At 36.3% G+C, this 21,927-nt stretch overlaps 1 protein-coding gene across 1 annotated transcript; it reads right to left on the bottom strand.

Moving 5' to 3' along the window:
• Positions 1-451: 451 nt before the first annotated feature.
• LOC115718431 (PRA1 family protein B3) lies at positions 452-1,590 on the bottom strand. The gene has a single exon (XM_030647210.2). It carries the CDS (start codon positions 1,201-1,203, stop codon positions 565-567), a length of 639 nt encoding a protein of 212 aa, XP_030503070.1. The 5' UTR covers positions 1,204-1,590; the 3' UTR covers positions 452-564.
• Positions 1,591-21,927: the final 20,337 nt, after the last annotated feature.

Below are 21,927 nucleotides of genomic sequence, written 5' to 3'. Positions count from 1 at the left end.
ATTTTTAGAATGACACTATAGACTCCCACATATTAGAGTTCTATTAGAGTAATTTTGTATCTAAGCTTCACTTTTTTAAAATTTTAGTGTCTCATTAAAAAAACTTTGATAAATTGTTCTGTCAAAATGTTTTTGGTAATATCTTCTTCTAATTCTCTTTTTTTCTTTTTTTGAAAAAACAAGGGGGTTGAATCTTTACTCTCATTTAAGTTATGTTGCTGTTTTTGTTTTTTTAAAAAAAAAGTTCCGTATCTGTCGAATTTAGTAATTTAGAAGTCTTTTGAAGCATTTTTTTTTTTATCGCAAGTAGCACTTTTTTATAAAAAAAAAATTAGCACTTTTTTTAATGTAAAAGTAGACAAATTAATTTTAATTAACTTCTATTTTAAACATAACTTGGCTACGTAAATAGTAATTAAATGACATTTTGTAAGAAAAAGAGAGACCGAAATACATGCTAAAAACAAATACTTCATTCCATTTGGTAACAAAATCTCCATTATTATATTTTATTCCATTCATTCGTCAGAAAAATATTCTTACAAAATAAAATTTAAAAAAATCTCAAACCACAGACATGGGACCCACAGCCGCCGCAGATCCACAAGAGGTGGCTCCGCCATTGATGACGGAGAAGAAGCCCACCAGTTCCTGATCATCCACGAAGAGGTCCTCGGGATCCCGAAATGCACCGTGAGCGCACACGATCGTCACCCCAACGATCACCGCCGATACGAGTAGCGACACCACGCTCGTGATCAAGATCGCCACCAGCGTGGTCAAAACCAGACCGGTTAGGGTTTGGGCGTCGGAGTAAGTTCTACCGTAGATCTCCAGGGGTTGATCCGACGGCCGGAGAACGTAGAGGAAGAGCCATGCTCCGATGAGGAAGATAAGGGCGAGGAGTGAAAAGGGGTGGGAGATGAGGAAGTAGGCGAGTACAGCTGCGATTAGGGTTACGTAATTGACCCGAAAGTAAGTTATGTTTTTCCGTACTCGCGAGGCGGCGTCGGAGAAGGTTGCCGGTCTGGAGAAGGCAGTCCGGTCGACGAACTCGGTCCAGAGACGACGGTTGGAGAGCGCGTGGCGAGCGTGGTGGCGGAGGCGAGTGAGGATTGTTCGGGCGAATAGAGTGTTGGTATGGACGGTTCTGATTGGCTGGTCTGAGTTTGAAGAGATCGTGATCTTTGGATATGATGACATCGATGGGTCCCGTTGGAAGACCGTAAAAGATTTGGATTTGTCAAATTCAAATCAAATGCGTGTAGGAAATGGTTATCTGGATTTTTGACTAGCAATACAAATATTAAGATTATGGGAAGAATATTTAACTAATTCATAAAGGAAATTAGAAGAAGAAATTGAATAGAAAAGGAAAAAATAAAATAAAATCTGTTGTATTGAATTGGAACACTGTAGTACTAAATAATTTATAATGGCAAAGGAAAACGAGTAGTGTAAGTGTTAGGCAAACTCGATACTTTACAAAATTTGAGTGATTTGTAAATGTTATTTTTAAATTTGTAATTACTTAATTTAATCTACTTCAATAGACAGAATCCAATACTAAATCACTTTATTTTTCTTTTTCAGTGATATAATATTAAAAAATGTGGAGCTGGTTTGTAATTTTTTCTGTTTTTTTTTTTTGAAAGAGTAAATAACATTTTAACTACAAAGTTCTCATGTACATAATTGTTGAATTTGCAAGAACGAGAGCTTTAGGGTGTGATTAGTTTAGGATTTGAAAATTATTTTATGTTTTTGAAAATTAAAATAGTGGGGTCCACCTAAGAATTTTTGATTAGTTGAGTGTTTTTAAAAATAAAATTTGAATACTATTTTGAGTTTTAGGCTAAAAAATAAAAACACCAATTTTATGTTTTTTTTGTGTTTTCAAATCATTGAATCCAAAAACTCTCCAATTATGTTACTTTTTTATTTTGAGATTCTCAACCAATCACATATTTAATTTTTTAAAACTCAAAAACATTAAATCACACTATAACCAATCACATATTTAAAAACAAATTTTTACTTATTAAATTTTTGTTTTCAAAACACATTTTTAAAAAACATAATTTTTGAATCACAAACCAATCAAACCCTTACTTTCTTCACGGGTTAACCTAATACATACCAGTATGAAAGCAAAGCAAAGGGGAAATTGGAAGGTGGCGTGATATGAAGAGTATCACAATTTGTGGCATTGATTGTTCTCTTCAATATTCACTCTTTCACCACCAAATTCAACCACTTATTAATTTACTTGCCACATTTATTGTTAATGCTTAGGCAGCTGTATTATTAGTAGTTGTCATCTTTGCACTACATGCAGGTGAGGTGACACTAGAAAATATTCAAGATTGTATATTGCTTAGTCCAATGGCTCATTATATAGATTGGGGATCTAGTGTTGGATCTTCCAATTGTAGCTCGATTTTAATAATTTCTTGACTATTGTTCTTTTCTTACCTATATTTTCACATACTTCATGGCATAACCGGGTTGAACCAATTCAATTTCAGAAAATGATTCAATTCATTAGTTTCCCAATAAATTATGGCATCACACTGTGGTATTTCCTTTTGTTCGATGGCTTGAAGTTCCATTGGATCCCTACAACCTCTGACTCATCTTCTTTGTAAATGTGCTTTCTGTTGGGAATTATTTTACCAGGATCTTAGATCTACTCACAAGTATGTTTATTAACATCCTAAATATGAACTTTCTAAAACGATAAAATAAACACATATAAAGTTAAGAAAACCTTACATTGATGCAGCGGAATAAATGTCTCCTTCCACTCAGATCTCTAACCCTTGATTCCTTTACGTAGCGAGTATAATCAAGATCTGAGCCCGAATCTCCTTCTTCTTCAAGCTTTGATCCTTCACAGTCTTCCAATCTATGATTGAGTTACTGCTTGCTGTGTGTGGGCACTTACTCTTTCACTAGGGTCACGAAAAAGATGAAGGAAAAGAGGGAGAGAGGTTTCGGCCAAGGTAGAGAGTGAGGAAGGCCCAGTTTTCTGAAGAGAGAAAAAAATTTCTGTCAGAAAGGCTTATTAAAAACTTATGTTTTGACTGAGCCATCACTTTCTATTTATAGGCAACTTACTAGGTTTAAGTTTAGAATTATTTGGCATTAAAATAATGAAAATAATAATTTGAAAAAGCCTTATAAGTGGCCGGCCATAGGTGTTGTAATGGGCCCCACTTAATTTTGCAATTTTATCAAATTTTATCTCTATTTTCTCAAAAATGCCAATTTTCCAATTCTAACCTTTTAAATGCCAAAACTAATTATTTAATAATTAAAATACATTATTAAATAATATTGTCATTTAATTTAATTATTAATTAGACATATAAAGTCTATTAATAAATAAATAAACCTAGAAAACTCTTTTCCTTACAATTTCACCCCTGCTTAGTGAAAATTCATAAAATCAGACATAGTCTAACTTTAGAATTATAATTGATCAATCACGAATCAATTAATGAGTCTTACAAGCAGAATGTTCTCAACTAGAATGGGGACCATGGATCTATATGCTGAGCTTCCAATAAGTGAACCAAATTTACCAAGTAAATTCCTACTTATTAATTCTTCGTTGAATCCACTCTTAGAACTTAGAATTGCACTCTCAGACTTATATAGAGCATATTGTATGTTTCACGATACCAATATACTATCTCATTTAACCATTGTTATAATCTTATTGTGATTTAAAGATCCTCTATATAGATGATTTACATCGAGATGGGATTTCTTTACCGTTCTCACCCCTCAATGTATTTTGCCCCTTAAAACACTTAGCTACCTGTAAATGGTGTTTAGTGATCTAATAATTAGTCAGTTAAACAAGAGCTCATCCATTTACTTCTATTTGCTAAGCTCGAAGGGAATCATCACTTAACTTCTATACACCAGTAGAAGTTATAGATTCCATATTTATGTTCAGCACTCCCACTCAATCATACTATCATGTTCCCAAAATATACGTATCACACCGACCCAAAAGTAGGCTTAACTAATAAATCAAAGAACATGAATAGCACTCTGAGTTGAGCCTAAGCATATCGGGATTTAGATTCTTTTCAATCTTAAGATCAACTACCGATATTGACTTGGAAAGATATGTATAACGGTAAGTTTGTAATATCTTAACTTAGTTGCAATATCGGTCCGGTCCAATGTATACTCCATACATTCGAAACTAGTATACTTTACTAATGTCTGGAAAGAACATAACACTTACTCCAAGTGTAAGTACACATCATCGGCGATTATCACATTAGTGTAAATCCAATAACACTAATGAAACGGGGACCAAAACTTTTGATTCATATGATCACAATCACATTCCACCGTGTTGACGATACCGTAATTGTGAATAAACATATGATCCGGATTTAGCGATTTTGTGTGTATGAATGTAATAAACATATTAAACATATTAAACCATTAGCATGTAAAATTCATGCAAACATCAATCACTTCAAATTTCTTATATTGATAACTAATCGGATTGTAAAGAGTTTTATTTAGGGCATAAAACCTAACAAACTCCCACTTGCACTAATATAAAACAAAGCTGCGCAAATAGGTCAATTCGATGTCTTGATCTTCGGATCAAGTGTAGTATATTTGAATCCACCCAAACTTCGGAAACTAGTTCATAAATACTTTTATGAAACATCCTTTACTATATGCTTTACTCATCGAGGATACCGAAATCTTTCTTGTTTTAAAAGTACATACGAATTAACGAGAGGACATATCTCTCATATTTTAAAATATGTAATTGAGATAATACGGTGTAGACTTTTCTTCGGTGATATAACTTTACGGTATATTCGAATTGACCAAGTTATAGTTCTTCTGGGTAGAGCTTGAATTATTATACAATAATTCCTCCACCCCCAAAGTAAGCACCATCTTAAGAATTTCGAAATTAGATGGTGTGATACAAAGACAATCGATACACGGTTCCTTAATATACCGACATATAGATCACTTTCATAAATCCTTCTTGAATATCTTCTAATGTTCCCTATTTGATTACATCTCGAGATAGCTCCCACTCAATAGCGGATGTACGGTTAAATAATACTTCTAACCTACGATTGTTTAGAGAGTTACCTAGTTGTGACTTTTGTATTAGTACGAAACTTTAAGTCAAGACTAAGTCATCAACTTAGCGAGACTAGTATTTGAAGTGAAAAATACATGCCGAGAGATTAAAGTAATCAAAATTAAGATACCATAAAATTTTATGAGGATTAAGAATTCTTGGTTCAAGTCATTCGAATGGACTGAACTAGAGTTCTTTATCTTATTCTCATAATTCTGATAAGCTATATCTATCCATGTGAATGGATAGATTTGCTTTTCAGTAGTGTTCTTAAGTACCTATCACAATTATCAACCTAATGAAGATGGGTATAGAACTTTAAAATTCTCCCACTCAATTAAGGTAGTGTGAAACTTTAACAAAGAACTTTCAAAGGTATCATACTTTTACTTACAACAGTAAAAACGAAATGGAACATACAATCAAGATCAAGAATTTATATTGACAATAGCTGACTCATTATATTACTTCTATGTTTAAACAAGATATGTGTTTCATAGGGAATTGTGGAATAGACTCCACCCCTAAGAATATACATATAAGGTACTATGGAAAATCTCCACCCCTAAGTATATAGAGATTATGATCCACCCCTAAAGGTTGTAAAGATCATGATTCTCTGTGTGATAGAGTTTATGTGGAGTTGAATACTATCCAGAGTTCATTAGATATAAAAGATCGTTGAACTGCATAGTTTTCTTAACTTTTCTCCACCCCTATCAGATCATAAGATCCTTTTATTAAACAAATTCTTAATAATTGTATGAGAATTAACAATTATTGATAAACATAGAAATAATTTCTAGTGTTTATATAATATAACTCTATGAAGAGTTGTAAATATTATAGAATTTGTATCAATAATAAAAACACTTACACATACAAACATATAAATATAATGTGGTAATAATTGATGAAGATAAAATTAAATGAAGCTCAATCTCATAAATTGCAATAGTGAATTTCGAAAAAAAACTTTATTAATAAAAAAATGTATTGCAACAATATGAGAAAACAGGGATAAATATCCCTAACTAAAATTTGAAATCCAAATTGTCTTTAAACTAAAACAATTAATTCAAAAATTGAAGAGCTTCATCTTCATCTGGACGATTTCACCCTTGGTCCAGCTTGCTGATCCAACTCAATTGAGTTCAAGTAGCTTGGCCTATAAGAAGAAGAAAACAAATAAACAAAGTTTAGTCCAGAATCATAAATCCAATTGGATAATAATTCACTAAACTCTTAAAGTTTATTAATGGAAATACCTTGTTTCATTGCAAGAAGTTTAGGACACTGGGGTTTCCAATGACCTTTTTCATTGCAGTGGAAACACTTTCCTTTAAGTGTAGCATCACCAGAAGGAGCAGCCTTTTTCATGGCTTTTGTTCGCTTCTTGGTGTTCTTCCACTTCTTCTTCGATTTGGGCTTTGAAGCAGAGGCAACATTTGCTTCAGGTTTTATCGTCCCATTACCATTACCAGGATTATGAGGTTTACTCCCTTTCTTCTTGGGTCCTCCAATCAAATTTTCATAAGTTTGAAGGTCATTGACTAATTCATGAAAGTCAATTTCCTTCTTATTCATGACATAATTTGATGTGTATGGTAGAAATGCGGAGTCGAGTACATTTCAAGATAAGACTTACTTGAGTAGCCTTTGTCCATTTCAGCACCATGATCCTGGGCTTCTTGGAAATAACTGGACATGAGGAGAACATGATCACGCACGTTTTGATGAGGTTCCATCCGTGCGTTAATGTACTTCTTAGTCGCGTCAAAGCGTGACTGAAGTGATGCCTTACCGAATAGCTCATTTAACTTCGTCATAACTTCAGCAGCCTTCTCAGTTTTAGAAAACCGAGTTTTGAGGGTGTCAACCATGCTAGAAAGCATAAAGTATAGAGCTTTGTCATTTGCCTTTTGCCAACGCTCATACTTTTCTTTCACAGCTTTGGATGCATTATCCCCAGGCACTTCAGGTGACGGCTCAGTTAAAACAAACAAGGCACTTTCTCCTATGAGAGCAATATTAATGTTCTCATTCCATTTATTAAAGTTAGATCCATTCAGCTTATTTTCAGTCAACAGTGATAACATGGGATTCATTTTGACAAACAGGATACTACAAAATAATAGAAATCAACAAATAGAAATTAATAATGGTTTAACACACAAAATCAATTCAGAAATTATAAGCACATAGCAAGTAGGAATGATATGAGAAAATACTTAAAAAAATCAATCCTAAATAATTTCCAAGGTTTTCAACAAACTGATATCAGTGTCCCGTTTAGGCGAGAGTCAAAGCTATCATCCATTGAATAGAGTTGTCAGCTCATCTAAAATGTTAAACATTCTAGCAACCTTTTATTCGATCAAGATCAGAATCCAGCGTTGTCCCGTTTAGGCGAGAGTCAAGGCTATTCTATCTTATGAGCTTCTACCATTGTTTCGCAATTTGCAAGTCAAATATGGTCGCCACCATTAGGGTGATCTATACCATATAAAACACTTACAAACCACTTATCATGCGAGATTAAACGGTGCGAAATTGCTAATGAACGTTCCTCCATTAGGGAGGATTACTCACTAAAACAAACGCGGTGTAAAACCCACAATGGAGATCGAATATCTTAATAATAATAAAGCTCATTGTTTAAATTGTATTTTCTTATTATTCTAATAAATAAATCTCATTAAATTCTATTTAAGAATTAAAATTCAAAAATAAGAATTTAATATAATATTTATAAAATTATACTAGATGGTGATTGAAATAAAATTAATTATTTCCATCTTAGTAATAATCTTAAATATAAATATTAAGGAAATTAATTTAAGATGAATTAAATAAATAATTAGCAACTTAAAAATTTCCTTTGAGAATATATTTATTGGGTTCGAAAATTAAGTATAAAAAATATACAATTTTCGAAAAATAATAAAAATAGAAAAGAAATACTTCAAGCAAAAATATCACCTATCTAGATATTCTTTTGACTAGTTAATTCAATTTCTAATAATATATATATTTTAAATTCACTTATTTTAAATTAATCTATTAAATGAAAAAATCATTGACTTGAGTTGGTCCAAGAATTAATTAAAATAATTAATTAATTTACAACTCAATCTATTTTTCAAAAAAAATTTCGAAAATATTGCATAATGCAATTTTCGAAATTGATTAATAAAATAAAGAAAAATATATATTTTAAAAATTATTTAAATTTAAGTTGAAAAATTAAATTTCAACCTAAAAAATAATTTTCTATTTAATTAAGTGTCATGAAAAATCAATAAATATTTAAGTATCATGATGAAAATCAACTTAGATATTTAGATTTTTCAACTTAATTAATTGTATTAAATTCAAGAAATAAATAATTAAGTGTAGAGAAGCCTTAATTATTAATTTCTATTTAATACTAGGAAAAATATACTTAATAAAATTGTACCAAAATTAATTATTTAAATAATTAATTTCACAAAAGTATAATATTTTCCTATATAAGTATTAGAAATAATAAGTAGTCTAGAAATTACTATCTAGAAAATATCTTATTTGACTAAGTATCTTTTCAAAATTTGAAAAATATCTAATTTAAGTTATATAGAAAAAATCTAAAACTTAAATAATTTCAAATCTAGATTTAATTAAATATCACAAATTAAGTTGTAACCACTTAATTTGAAAATATCTTTTAAAGTTAATATTTGAAAAGATATTAACCAAAAAAATATCTTAGATATTCCATTTCAAGTTAATATTTGAAAAGATATTAACTTAAAAAATATCTTAAGAATCTTTAATAACTAATGCCTAAGATTCCTCAACTTGATTTAAAATTTAAATCAAATATTCAAATTTAAGTTAGTTAAGAAAAATCAGTTGATACAACTAATTTATAACTTAAATAGGAATATTTAATTAAATAAGCTCCAGAAAGAATCTTAGTTAGTTAAAATTCTATATTTAATTAAATACAAGAAAAATACAAATAGTTTATCTAGAAATAATATCTAAAACTAAAAGTGTTTTTCTTAAAATTAACTTTAAAATATTAAAATGAAAATAAATTTTCATATATTTTAAAAGTTAATTATGTTGCTAATTCAATTTTTATTAGGTCAAACTAATATAATTAACCTAGTACAGTTATTCAAATCAGGCAAATGGGCCTTCACAATTGGGGTAGTTCATGTGAGGGGGTGCTGGGTTCAGTATGTCGTACCCACTTCTATGGCACCCAACTCTCACACAAGGCCCAAAAGAGAGGAATTTAACCTTAAAATGAATAACTGTTATTAATTGAATAGGTCCAAAAACTAAATGGACCTAAATAAAATCTATCATGGTGTGACATTTTATTTAGCAACAACCTATATGCATCTATATAATAAAATAAACATATAGGCTCACACAGGCACACTTTGGATGGATCCTATCGTGTTGCTAGGTCATACACAGATGAAAGAAGATTGTAAAATTTACCTGTTACAAATTATTTACTTGACCAAGGGAGCCATCAGATCATTAGATCTGGCAAAAAGTAACCATGGCTATTTGCAATCAAGTAATAATAGGTTTTTAAAACTTACATACAAGCTAAAAACACATACTCCTGCAACAAGGTTAGCTGGATAGTTGGAAGTATGATTTATTTAATTTTAAATAAATAATTTCGAAAAAATAAATAATTAAAAAAAATATTTTAATTAATTTCGAAAAATAAAAAAAATTTTAATTAATTTCGAAAATAAAATAAATTTAAAATTTCGAAATTATTTTTAAAAATAAATATTTAAAATTAAACCTACTATTTGAAAAATTAGGTTTCAACCAACCTAAATATCATTTCAAAATTTGCTAATTACTTTTAAAAATTAAATGTTATTTTAAAAATAAAAATTAAATAAAAATTAGAAAAGATAAATAAAATATCTTTTCAGATTTTAAATTTAATTTAAATAAATAAAATAACAAAATTTAAAAATTAGCAAAATATCTTATATCTATTTAAAATTACATGATTATGAATATCTTATTTTAAATTTAAATAAGGTCAAAATATCTAAAAAGATTTAAAAAATCTTAATAGATAAGATATTTTTAAAATATCTTAAAAGATAGGATATTTTTAAATATCTTAAAAGATATTATAAATATCTTTAAAAGATAAGATATTTTTAAATATCTTAAAAGATATTATAAATATCTTAAAAGATATTTTAAATATCTAAAAAAAAAATCTGACCTTAAATTTTAAAAAATATAATCAAATTTAAAAATAAGATAGTTTTTTTTAAGCAAAAAGATAAATACTAGTTCTATTCAAATTCAAATTACACTAATATCTTGAATTAAATTAAAAAAAAATTAAATTAATTCAAAATGATAATTAGAATTGAATTAGGAATAGTAATAGTATATATATAAAACCATAAAAAAAATTGGAAGTTAATTCCATGAAAAAGTATGAAAAATTGAAGAAAATTGAAAAAATTCGAAACTGTACGGACAGTTCTGCGATCGCAGGAAACTATCAAGATGGCCAGATTTTGTCAAATCTTCAAAAAATCATAACTAATTCAAATAAAATCCAAATTGAGTTCTGTAAAAGGCTAACTTGCTTAATTTTTTCCATAATATCCAATAAAAATAATTCCAGAACCGAAATAACAATTATTTTTCACGAAAATTTCATAATCATCAATCAATCATCAAATAACACTCAATACAACATGATACCATCCAAAAAACATACAAACAATCGTTTTAAAGTCCAAATTACATGCAAGTAAATCAATTACCATGGCTCTGAGGCCAGTTGTTGGGAATTATTTTACCAGGATCTTAGATCTACTCACAAGTATGTTTATTAACATCCTAAATATGAACTTTCTAAAACGATAAAATAAACACATATAAAGTTAAGAAAACCTTACATTGATGCAGCGGAATAAATGTCTCCTTCCACTCAGATCTCTAACCCTTGATTCCTTTACGTAACGAGTATAATCAAGATACGAGCCCGAATCTCCTTCTTCTTCAAGCTTTGATCCTTCACAGTCTTCCAATCTATGATTGAGTTACTGCTTGCTGTGTGTGGGCACTTACTCTTTCACTAGGGTCACGAAAAAGATGAAGGAAAAGAGGGAGAGAGGTTTCGGCCAAGGTAGAGAGTGAGGAAGGCTCAGTTTTCAGAAGAGAGAAAAAAATTTCTGTCAGAAAGGCTTATTAAAAACTTATGTTTTGACTGAGCCATCACTTTCTATTTATAGGCAACTTACTAGGTTTAAGTTTAGAATTATTTGGCATTAAAATAATGAAAATAATAATTTGAAAAAGCCTTATAAGTGGCCGGCCATAGGTGTTGTAATGGGACCCACTTAATTTTGCAATTTTATCAAATTTTATCTCTATTTTCTCAAAAATGCCAATTTTCCAATTCTAACCTTTTAAATGCCAAAACTAATTATTTAATAATTAAAATACATTATTAAATAATATTGTCATTTAATTTAATTATTATTTAGACATATAAAGTCTATTAATAAATAAATAAACCTAGAAAACTCTTTTCCTTACAATTTCACCCCTGCTTAGTGAAAATTCATAAAATCAGACATAGTCTAACTTTAGAATTATAATTGATCAATCACGAATCAATTAATGAGTCTTACAAGCAGAATGTTCTCAACTAGAATGGGGACCATGGATCTATATGCTGAGCTTCCAATAAGTGAACCAAATTTACCAAGTAAATTCCTACTTATTAATTCTTCGTTGAATCCACTCTTAGAACTTAGAATTGCACTCTCAGACTTATATAGAGCATATTGTATGTTTCACGATACCAATATACTATCTCATTTAACCATTGTTATAATCTTATTGTGATTTAAAGATCCTCTATATAGATGATTTACATTGAGATGGGATTTCTTTACCGTTCTCACCCCTCAATGTATTTTGCCCCTTAAAACACTTAGCTACCTGTAAATGGTGTTTAGTGATCTAATAATTAGTCAGTTAAACAAGAGCTCATCCATTTACTTCTATTTGCTAAGCTCGAAGGGAATCATCACTTAACTTCTATACACCAGTAGAAGCTATAGATTCCATATTTATGTTCAGCACTCCCACTCAATCATACTATCATGTTCCAAAAATATATGTAAAGCCCGCTTAGTTAAATTGGAAATTAGCAGTTGTTTATGTTTAATTATGAAATTATTTATAGCTATTTAAATAATTTATTACTGTTATTTACGGAATTCAGAAATGCATGATTATGTCATCAGTAGCTTTTATATTTCGCATTTCCGGTGTCCGGTATTTTGGAACCCGGCGTTTGGCTCAGTAGAAATTACAACTTAGTATGTTAGTATTTTGGGGACGGGTTTTAGACATTGGGAATGTCGGGAATGGCCGGGAATTTAGAATGTCCCAAAAATACCCCTTTAGTATGATTTTCATGATTTTATGGTGGAGGGGCAAAATGGTCTTTTTGCCCCATTAGTGTTTTGTCTTATGTGAGTGTATTATTTGAAAAATAAATAATTGTTTAATGTTTACTTGGCTGAAATGAAGTGTGATAAGTGGTATTTATGTTTAATTCTCTCATTTTTACAAAAAATTAGACTAAGTGTGAAAATAGAATTTTTTCCCAAAGAAAACCTCTCTCTTTTTCCTCTCTCTTTTCGGCTGGGTGCTTGGGGTTCTAGGGCTGGGATTTTCTTTGATTTTCAAGCTAGATTCAACCTAATTTGGGAGCTCTTGATTGTGGTAAGTGATTTCTAACTTCTCTTTGTGTTTTCTTGTGTTTTAAGAAAGTATGATGATGATGCATGCATGATTTTTAGTTGTTATTGCTGCTGTGTTTTATGGTTATTTTCTGAGGTTCAAAGCATGATTATTTAGTGTTAATTGAGTTGTTTGAAGCATGATTAGCTAGGTTGTTCAAGCTTTGAGTTCTCTATGTAAAAATGTGGGTTTTGGAAGGAAAATGTTGTGAATATGTTCTGTGATGTTGCTGTTGTTTCTATTAGTTTGCAGAGGTGATATTATGCTAGTTTAAGTAGAATTAAGCTAGTGGAATGCATGTTTAGGTGGTTTTGCTCAAGCTTGAGTTTGGAACTCAAAGCTTGAGCTCCAATGGCAAATTTTGTATTTGTGGTTTCTGGGTAGGTTTGATGCCTTGGATATGTTATTTGGGATGTATGGAGTAGGTCTGGAAAGTTTGGGACCAATTGCGGTTGAATTGGTCGAGTTATGAATTTTTATAGTTGCTGCCTGCGAGGAACCGGAATTCCGGTTGTGCATCCGGAATTCCGGATGGGGGTCCTGAATTTCCCGAACCGAATTCGGTTGGGCAACCGTCTACCGGTTGGGGGATTTTTCAGAACCCTAGTTTTCCTCGTTTTTAGGTTTTTAGGGGTATTGCCATGCTTTTTATCGATAGGGAAACTTTTAGTTCCTAGTTTTAGTCCCCGGGAAGTGATTTAGCGTGTCACTTATAGCGTTGTGATTTTTATGGTTTAGGAGCCGATGTCCGCCGCTCGGCTTCGGTTCCGGTCGGGTTGACGGCACACACGAAATCGGAATCCGAGGTAAGATTAGTATAACGGTATGCATATGTAGATTACATGTTTAGCGTGCATGTAGGAAGCTGCTAGATTACATTAGTTATGTATTTAGGCTTCGAACCATCCAACCTGTCACGTCGGTACGAGTGGAGTATGACCGACGGCGGAGTATGGCCAGGTTCGGCCGATCAGTCGACACTTGGTTGGTGGTTCGGTCTTATTGACCTATCCCGTCGGTACGAGTGGAGTATGACGGAGTATGACCGGTTCGACCGATCAGGAGGATACTTGTCAATAGTACCGTCCCCTGAACGTTCAAAACTCAGTACCATGTTGGACATGGCAGTAGTGGCTCAGTACCATGTTGGACATGGCAGTAGCGGGACTCAGTATCGTGTTGGACACGGCAGTTAGTTATGTATGATATTAGTATGCTTTTCTTGCGAGTACGTCGACTCACGGTTTATGTTCATGTGTAGGTAAAGGCAAGGCATGGGCGATGGACCGTGAGCGAGCTTATGAGATTGTACATGTCGGGGCGGTTAGGCCTGGAGCGTACGATCCTCGAGACAGCAAGGCTGAGATTTTTGTAACTGTCGTTAGACGACTTTCATTTTGATGTAAAAGTTGAACAGTTAAAACGTTTGTAAATGATTTTATAAATCGGGATCCCGAGACTTTTGTAAAATGGTTTATAAGTTTAATGAAAAAACAAAATTTTAATTAATCACGTTTTTCCATAAACCTCGTTGATTAGCAACGAGCTGCACAGTGCGTTTAAAAATCACGTAATACGCCTAAGATAGTTAGGGTGTTACAATTTGGTATCGAGCGCGGGTTGTCTTAGAAGATCGTCACGACATGTACAATCATCATCAGCAGTTAGCTCGGTTCACGGTTCAGTAAGCCTTTATTGCTTTAGTAGTTTATTTTATTCAGTTATGAAAAAGAAAAGCCTGTTAGGAAGCATGTTAGTAGCCTGATAGTAGAATAGGCGCATGTTTCATTTCTAATTTCCAAATTAAGCGGCATTAGTAAGCTCGCCTTGAATACGACCTGATATGCCAACTCTTGGTTTCGCAGGCGGTTCTAGCTAGATGGACGCCAGGCAGACTACCAGGAGTCAGGGCAACTCCGTAGGGTCGAATCAGGGACAGGGAGCTCAGTTTCCCCCACATGCTAGGGGCCGAGGTAGAGGTCCCCGAGGCAGGGCTCGTGGCCGGGGTGATGAGAACCCGCCACAGGCTGCCCAGGCTCCCAGGCCGATCGGGGAGCCCGGGTGGGAGTTGCGGTTTGCGGAGATGCAAGCCGGATCGAAGTGCAAGACCTCGAGATTTAGAGGTTGAGACGGCGGGGTGCTCTGCCGGTTCTGTGCCGTAGTTCCGGTGGCACACCTTCCGCCCGAGGCCGAGATAGTGGTGGCGGCCCACAGATTGGAACCATTGTATGAGCGGTTCCGGAAGCAAGCACCTCCGGTATTCCTGGGAGGTCCAGATGTAATGAAAGCCGAGCAGTGGCTGACGGTGATCACCAGGATTCTGAATTTCATGGGTGTCACCGGTAACGACAGAGTGGTGTGCGCCACGTTTCAGTTCCAGGAGGACGCCATGGTATGGTGGGCCATGGTGTCCCAGATTCACGATGTCACCACCATGACTTGGGAAAGGTTCCAAGAACTCTTCAACGCAAAGTATTACAATGAGGCGGTCAGAAGCGCCAAAAGGAAAGAGTTCGTTCACCTGACCCAGCGGGAGAACATGAACGTCACTGAGTATACTACTCAGTTTGACCGGTTGGCGAGGTTAGCCTCGGGAATTGTGCCGACCGACTTCAGCAGGAAGGAGAAATATCTGGACGTGTTGAATCCCAAGATCAGGCATGACCTGATGATCACCACAGACGACAGCACCACCTATGCTCAGATGGTGGAGAAGGCACTGCGAGCTGAGGGCGCAGTGGGGTGCATGTCAGAATCATTGAGTACTCCGGTTAGTGGCGGAGCTCCTACCCCTCCTGCATCAGGCTATAGCAGGGGGAGTAGTGGTTCGGCCATTGATCAGAGGAAGAGGGCACCCACTGCTTCCGGCGGCTCGAGTCAGAACAAGAGGTTCCGGGGGAACCAGAACAGAGGGAGTCGTCCTGGTGGTAATGAGACCCGATTCTCCTATCCCGAGTGCCCTAGCTGCAAGAGGCATCATCGGGGTGAGTGCAAAGGTCAGGGATGCTTTCATTGTGGCATGCCCGGACACTTCAAGAGGGAATGTCCCCAGCTCCGGCCAGAGGCACCGAGAGCTCCAGCGATACCCACTCCAGCCAGGGTATTCGCTATCACGCAGGCTGATGCAGATGCCAGCCCATCAGTTGTTACAGGTCAGCTTTTTATTAACAACTCGCTTTGTTCAGTGCTGTTTGATTCTGGGGCTACACATTCGTATGTGGCGGCCAGAGTCTTTAGTAAATTGGGTAGACCCTTTGATAGATATGAATCAGGGTTTGGAACCCTGTTACCTGGCGGAGAATTGGTTATCTCCAATAGGTGGATTAGGTCTATGCCGATCAGGATAGATGGTAGAGAGTTAAGCGCTGATCTGATAGAGATGAGCTTAGTTGAATTCGATATTATTTTAGGAATGGATTTCCTATCTAAATATTCGGCGAGCATTGACTGTAAGAGGAAGATGGTGGTCTTCCAACCGGAAAGTGAAGAACCGTTCGTATTTGTGGGTTCGGTTCAGGGATCTCGGATCCCGGTGATCTCGGCTATGTCAGCGAGAGAATTACTGCACGGCGGGTGCTTAGGGTTTCTGGCCGTGGTGGTGGACACCACTCGGCCAGACACCATTCGGCCAGAGGACATCAGAGTGGTTCGGGAATTTTTGGACGTTTTTCCCGAAGAACTTCCAGGGTTACCACCTCAGCGGGAGATCGATTTCGTGATTGACTTGGCACCAGGGGTGGATCCGGTTTCCAAAGCCCCGTATAGGATGGCTCCAGCTGAACTTAAGGAATTAAAGATTCAGCTCCAAGGGTTGCTTGACATAGGGTTCATTCGGCCCAGTGTGTCACCACAGGGAGCCCGGTTTTGTTCGTCAAGAAGAATGATGGATCTATGAGGATGTGCATCGACTACAGAGAGTTGAACAAGCTGACGGTGAAGAATAAATATCCATTACCTAGGATCGATGACTTGTTCGATCAGCTTCAGGGGAAGACGGTCTTTTCTAAGATTGATCTCCGTTCGGGTTATCATCACTTGAGAATCCGAGAGGAGGACATTCCAAAGACGGCTTTCCGCACTAGGTATGGACACTACGAGTTCCTGGTTATGTCATTCGGACTAACCAATGCTCCTGCAGCATTCATGGACCTGATGAATAGAGTATTCAAGGATTTCCTCGATATCTGTGTGATTGTGTTTATCGACGACATCCTCGTGTACTCTCAATCAGAAGAGGAGCATGAGCTACATCTTCAGATGGTACTGCAACGACTTCGAGAACATAAGCTCTACGCCAAGTTCAAGAAATGTGAGTTCTGGTTGTCTCAGGTGTCCTTCCTAGGGCACATTGTGAGTAAAGATGGGATCAAGGTGGATCCCGGGAAGATTGAATCCGTCAGGGATTGGCCGAGACCGAAGACAGTGACAGAGATCAGAAGCTTCTTAGGATTAGCAGGGTACTACCGTAGGTTCGTGGAGGGGTTCTCCAAAATTTCAATGCCCCTAACCGAGCTTACAAAGAAGAATCAGCGATTTATCTGGTCAGATAAATGCGAAGCTAGTTTTCAGAAGCTGAAACAGAGGTTGATTACTGCTCCGGTACTAGCTTTGCCTTCGGACAAGGAGAAGTTCGTAGTCTACTGCGACGCATCCAAACAGGGTTTGGGGTGCGTATTGATGCAAGCCGATCGGGTTATCGCTTATGCCTCCCGTCAGTTAAAGGATTATTAACAGCGATACCCGACTCATGATTTAGAATTGGCCGCTGTGGTTTTTGCACTGAAGATTTGGCGGCATTACCTGTATGGAGAGAAGTGTGAGATCTATACCGACCATAAGAGTCTCAAGTACTTCTTTACTCAGAAAGATTTGAACATGAGACAAAGGCGTTGGTTGGAATTAGTGAAGGACTACGATTGCGAGATCCTCTATCATCCGGAAAAGCCAATGTAGTGGCCGATGCCACGAGTAGAAAGGGTCTGGGCAAGTAGCTAGCATGGTTCGGATCTCACCTCGGCTAGCGAGAGGATATGGTTAGAGCCGCATTGAGTTTGTGGTAGGTCGGCTTCACAACTTAACGCCGCAATGCGATACGTTGGAAAGAATAAAGGTTGCTCGGATGACGGATCCGGAGTTAGTGAAGATCCGAGATGAGGTATTGGTGGTCAAGCCAAAGACTTTTCGGTGTCGGATAGTGGGATGCTTTTGTATAAAGCCGGGGTTTGTGTTCGAGCGAGTGTGGAATTGAGAAACGAGATCTTTGAGGAGGCTCATTCTACTCCATATTCTCTGCATCCCGGCACCACCAAGATGTACCACGATTTGAAACCGTACTTCTGGTGGAGCGGAATGAAGAAGAATTTGGTAGAATTTGTATCGAGATGCCTCACTTGTCAGCAGATCAAGGTGAACATCAGAGACCAGCAGGGTTGTTGCAGCCTCTAACCCTACCAGAATGGAAATGGGAGGATATTGCGATGGATTTTGTGGTCGGGTTACCTAGGACCACGGGTATGTATGACTCCATCTGGGTAGTGGTGGATCGATTTACAAAATCTGCTCATTTTCTGCCAGTTAGAACAACGTTTACAGTGGATCAGTTGGCGAGAGCTGTACGTCGGGGAGATAGTGAGACTTCACGGGGTGCGAAGTCTATAGTTTCGGACAGGGATCCGAAATTCACCTCCAAATTTTGGCAAAGTTTGCAACGGGCAATGGGTACGAAGCTAAAATTCAGTACAGCATTCCATCCTCAGACAGATGGTCAGTCCGAAAGGACAATTCAGATATTGGAGGATATGTTGAGAGCCTGTGTTATGGACTTTGAGGGTTCATGGAGCAAATATCTACCGTTAATAGAATTTTCTTACAACAACAGTTATCAGAGTACGATAGGGATGGCACCCTATGAACTGTTGTACGGTAGAAAGTGTAGATCCCACATCCTTTGGGATGAGACGGGGAGAGGAAATACCTAGGTCCGAGTCAGTTCAGCGGACCAATGAGGCAATAGAAAAGATAAAATCTAGAATGCTTGCCTCACGGAAGCGGACGGAAGAGTTACGCAGATCCGAAACGTAGGGATGTTGAGTTCCGAGTAGGGGACCATGTGTTTTTGCGAGTATCTCCGATGAAGGGGATTAAACGTTTCGGGAAAAGAGGCAAGTTATGCCCTAGATTTACAGGACCTTTCGAGATTCTCGAGAAGATAGGTCAAGTGGCATATCGGTTAGCATTGCCTCCAGCCTTATCAGCAGTGCACAACGTATTCCATGTCTCAATGTTGAGAAAATACGTTTCAGACCCCTCTCATATACTCAGTTATGAGAGTCTTCAGCTTCAGCCAGACATGTCATACGAGGAACAACCAGTGCAGATCCTGGATAGAAAGGATAAAGTCCTTCGGAATAAGACCATAGCATTGGTCAAGGTTCTCTGGAGAGACAGTAAGGTGGAAGAAGCCACCTGGGAGCTAGAGTCAGATATGCGAGCTCAATATCCAGAGTTATTCAGGTTAGATTTCGGGGACGAAATCCTTTTAAGGGGGGAATAATTGTAAAGCCCGCTTAGTTAATTTGGAAATTAGCAGTTGTTTATGTTTAATTATGAAATTATTTATAGCTATTTAAATAATTTATTACTGTTATTTACGGAATTCAGAAATGCATGATTATGTCATCAGTAGCTTTTATATTTCGCATTTCCGGTGTCCGGTATTTTGGAACCCGGCGTTTGGCTCAGTAGAAATCACAACTTAGTATGTTAGTATTTTGGGGACGGGTTTTAGACATTGGGAATGTCGGGAATGGCCGGGAATTTAGAATGTCTCAAAAATACCCCTTTAGTATGATTTTCATGATTTTATGGTGGAGGGGCAAAATGGTCTTTTTGCCCCATTAGTGTTTTGTCTTATGTGAGTGTATTATTTGAAAAATAAATAATTGTTTAATGTTTACTTGGCTGAAATGAAGTGTGATAAGTGGTATTTATGTTTAATTCTCTCATTTTTACAAAAAATTAGACTAAGTGTGAAAATAGAATTTTTTCCCAAAGAAAACCTCTCTCTTTTTCCTCTCTTTTTTCGGCTGGGTGCTTGGGGTTCTAGGGCTGGGATTTTCTTTGATTTTCAAGCTAGATTCAACCTAATTTGGGAGCTCTTGATTGTGGTAAGTGATTTCTAACTTCTCTTTGTGTTTTCTTGTGTTTTAAGAAAGTATGATGATGATGCATGCATGATTTTTAGTTGTTATTGCTGCTGTGTTTTATGGTTATTTTCTGAGGTTCAAAGCATGATTATTTAGTGTTAATTGAGTTGTTTGAAGCATGATTAGCTAGGTTGTTCAAGCTTTGAGTTCTCTATGTAAAAATGTGGGTTTTGGAAGGAAAATGTTGTGAATATGTTCTGTGATGTTGCTGTTGTTTCTATTAGTTTGCAGAGGTGATATTATGCTAGTTTAAGTAGAATTAAGCTAGTGGAATGCATGTTTAGGTGGTTTTGCTCAAGCTTGAGTTTGGAACTCAAAGCTTGAGCTCCAATGGCAAATTTTGTATTTGTGGTTTCTGGGTAGGTTTGATGCCTTGGATATGTTATTTGGGATGTATGGAGTAGGTCTGGAAAGTTTGGGACCAATTGGGGTTGAATTGGTCGAGTTATGAATTTTTATAGTTGCTGCCTGCGAGGAACCGGAATTCCGGTTGTGCATCCGGAATTCCGGATGGGGGTCCTGAATTTCCCAGAACCGGAATTCCGGTTGGGCAACCGGTCTACCGGTTGGGGGATTTTTCAGAACCCTAGTTTTCCTCGTTTTTAGGTTTTTAGGGGTATTGCCATGCTTTTTATCGATAGGGAAACTTTTAGTTCCTAGTTTTAGTCCCCGGGAAGTGATTTAGCGTGTCACTTATAGCGTTGTGATTTTTATGGTTTAGGAGCCGATGTCCGTAAGCTCGGCTTCGGTTCCGGTCGGGTTGGCGGCACACACGAAATCGGAATCCAGGTAAGATTAGTATAACAGTATGCATATGTAGATTACATGTTTCGCGTGCATGTAGGACGCCTGCTAGATTACATTAGTTATGTATTTAGGCTTCGAACCATCCAACCTGTCACGTCGGTACGGTGGAGTATGACCGGCGGCGGAGTATGGCCAGGTTCGGCCGATCAGTGACACTTGGTTGGTGGTTCGATCTTATTGACCTATCCGTCGGTACGGCTGGAGTATGACCGACGGCGGAGTATGACCGGTTCGACCGATCAGGAGGATACTTGTCAATAGTACCGTCCCCTGAATGTTCAAAACTCAGTACCATGTTGGACATGGCAGTAGTGGCTCAGTACCATGTTGGACATGGCAGTAGCGGGACTCAGTATCGTGTTGGACACGGCAGTTAGTTATGTATGATATTAGTATGCTTTTCTTACTGAGTCTGTCGACTCACAGTTTATGTTCATGTGTAGGTAAAGGCAAGGTACATGGGCGATGGACCGTGAGCGAGCTTATGAGATTGTACATGTCGGGGCGGTTAGGCCTGGAGCGTACGATCCTCGAGACAGCAAGGCTGAGATTTTTGTAACTGTCGTTAGACGACTTTCATTTTGATGTAAAAGTTGAACAGTTAAAACGTTTGTAAATGATTTTATAAATCGGGATCCCGAGACTTTTGTAAAATGGTTTATAAGTTTAATGAAAAAGCAAAATTTTAATTAATCACGTTTTTCCATAAACCTCGTTGATTAGCAACGAGCTGCACAGTGCGTTTAAAAATCACGTAATACGCCTAAGATAGTTAGGGTGTTACAATATACGTATCACCCTGACCCAAAAGTAGGCTTAACTAATAAATCAAAGAACATGAATAACACTCCTGAGTTGAGCCTAAGCATATCAGGATTTAGATTCTTTTCAATCTTAAGATCAACTACTGATATTGACTTGGAAAGATATGTATAACGGTAAGTTTGTAATATCTTAACTTAG

This window comes from Cannabis sativa, chromosome 2 (assembly GCF_029168945.1).
Source record: "Cannabis sativa cultivar Pink pepper isolate KNU-18-1 chromosome 2, ASM2916894v1, whole genome shotgun sequence".
In the NCBI taxonomy this organism is placed as follows: Eukaryota; Viridiplantae; Streptophyta; class Magnoliopsida; order Rosales; family Cannabaceae; genus Cannabis; species Cannabis sativa.
The sequence above is the reverse complement of the archived record's forward strand: the minus strand, read 5'-3'. Positions and strand labels throughout refer to the sequence as shown.

Bases quoted from the DNA above. Each gene is read 5' to 3' on its own strand.
- LOC115718431 (XM_030647210.2), bottom strand. From the start codon at position 1,203: ATGTCATCATATCCAAAGATCACGATCTCTTCAAACTCAGACCAGCCA.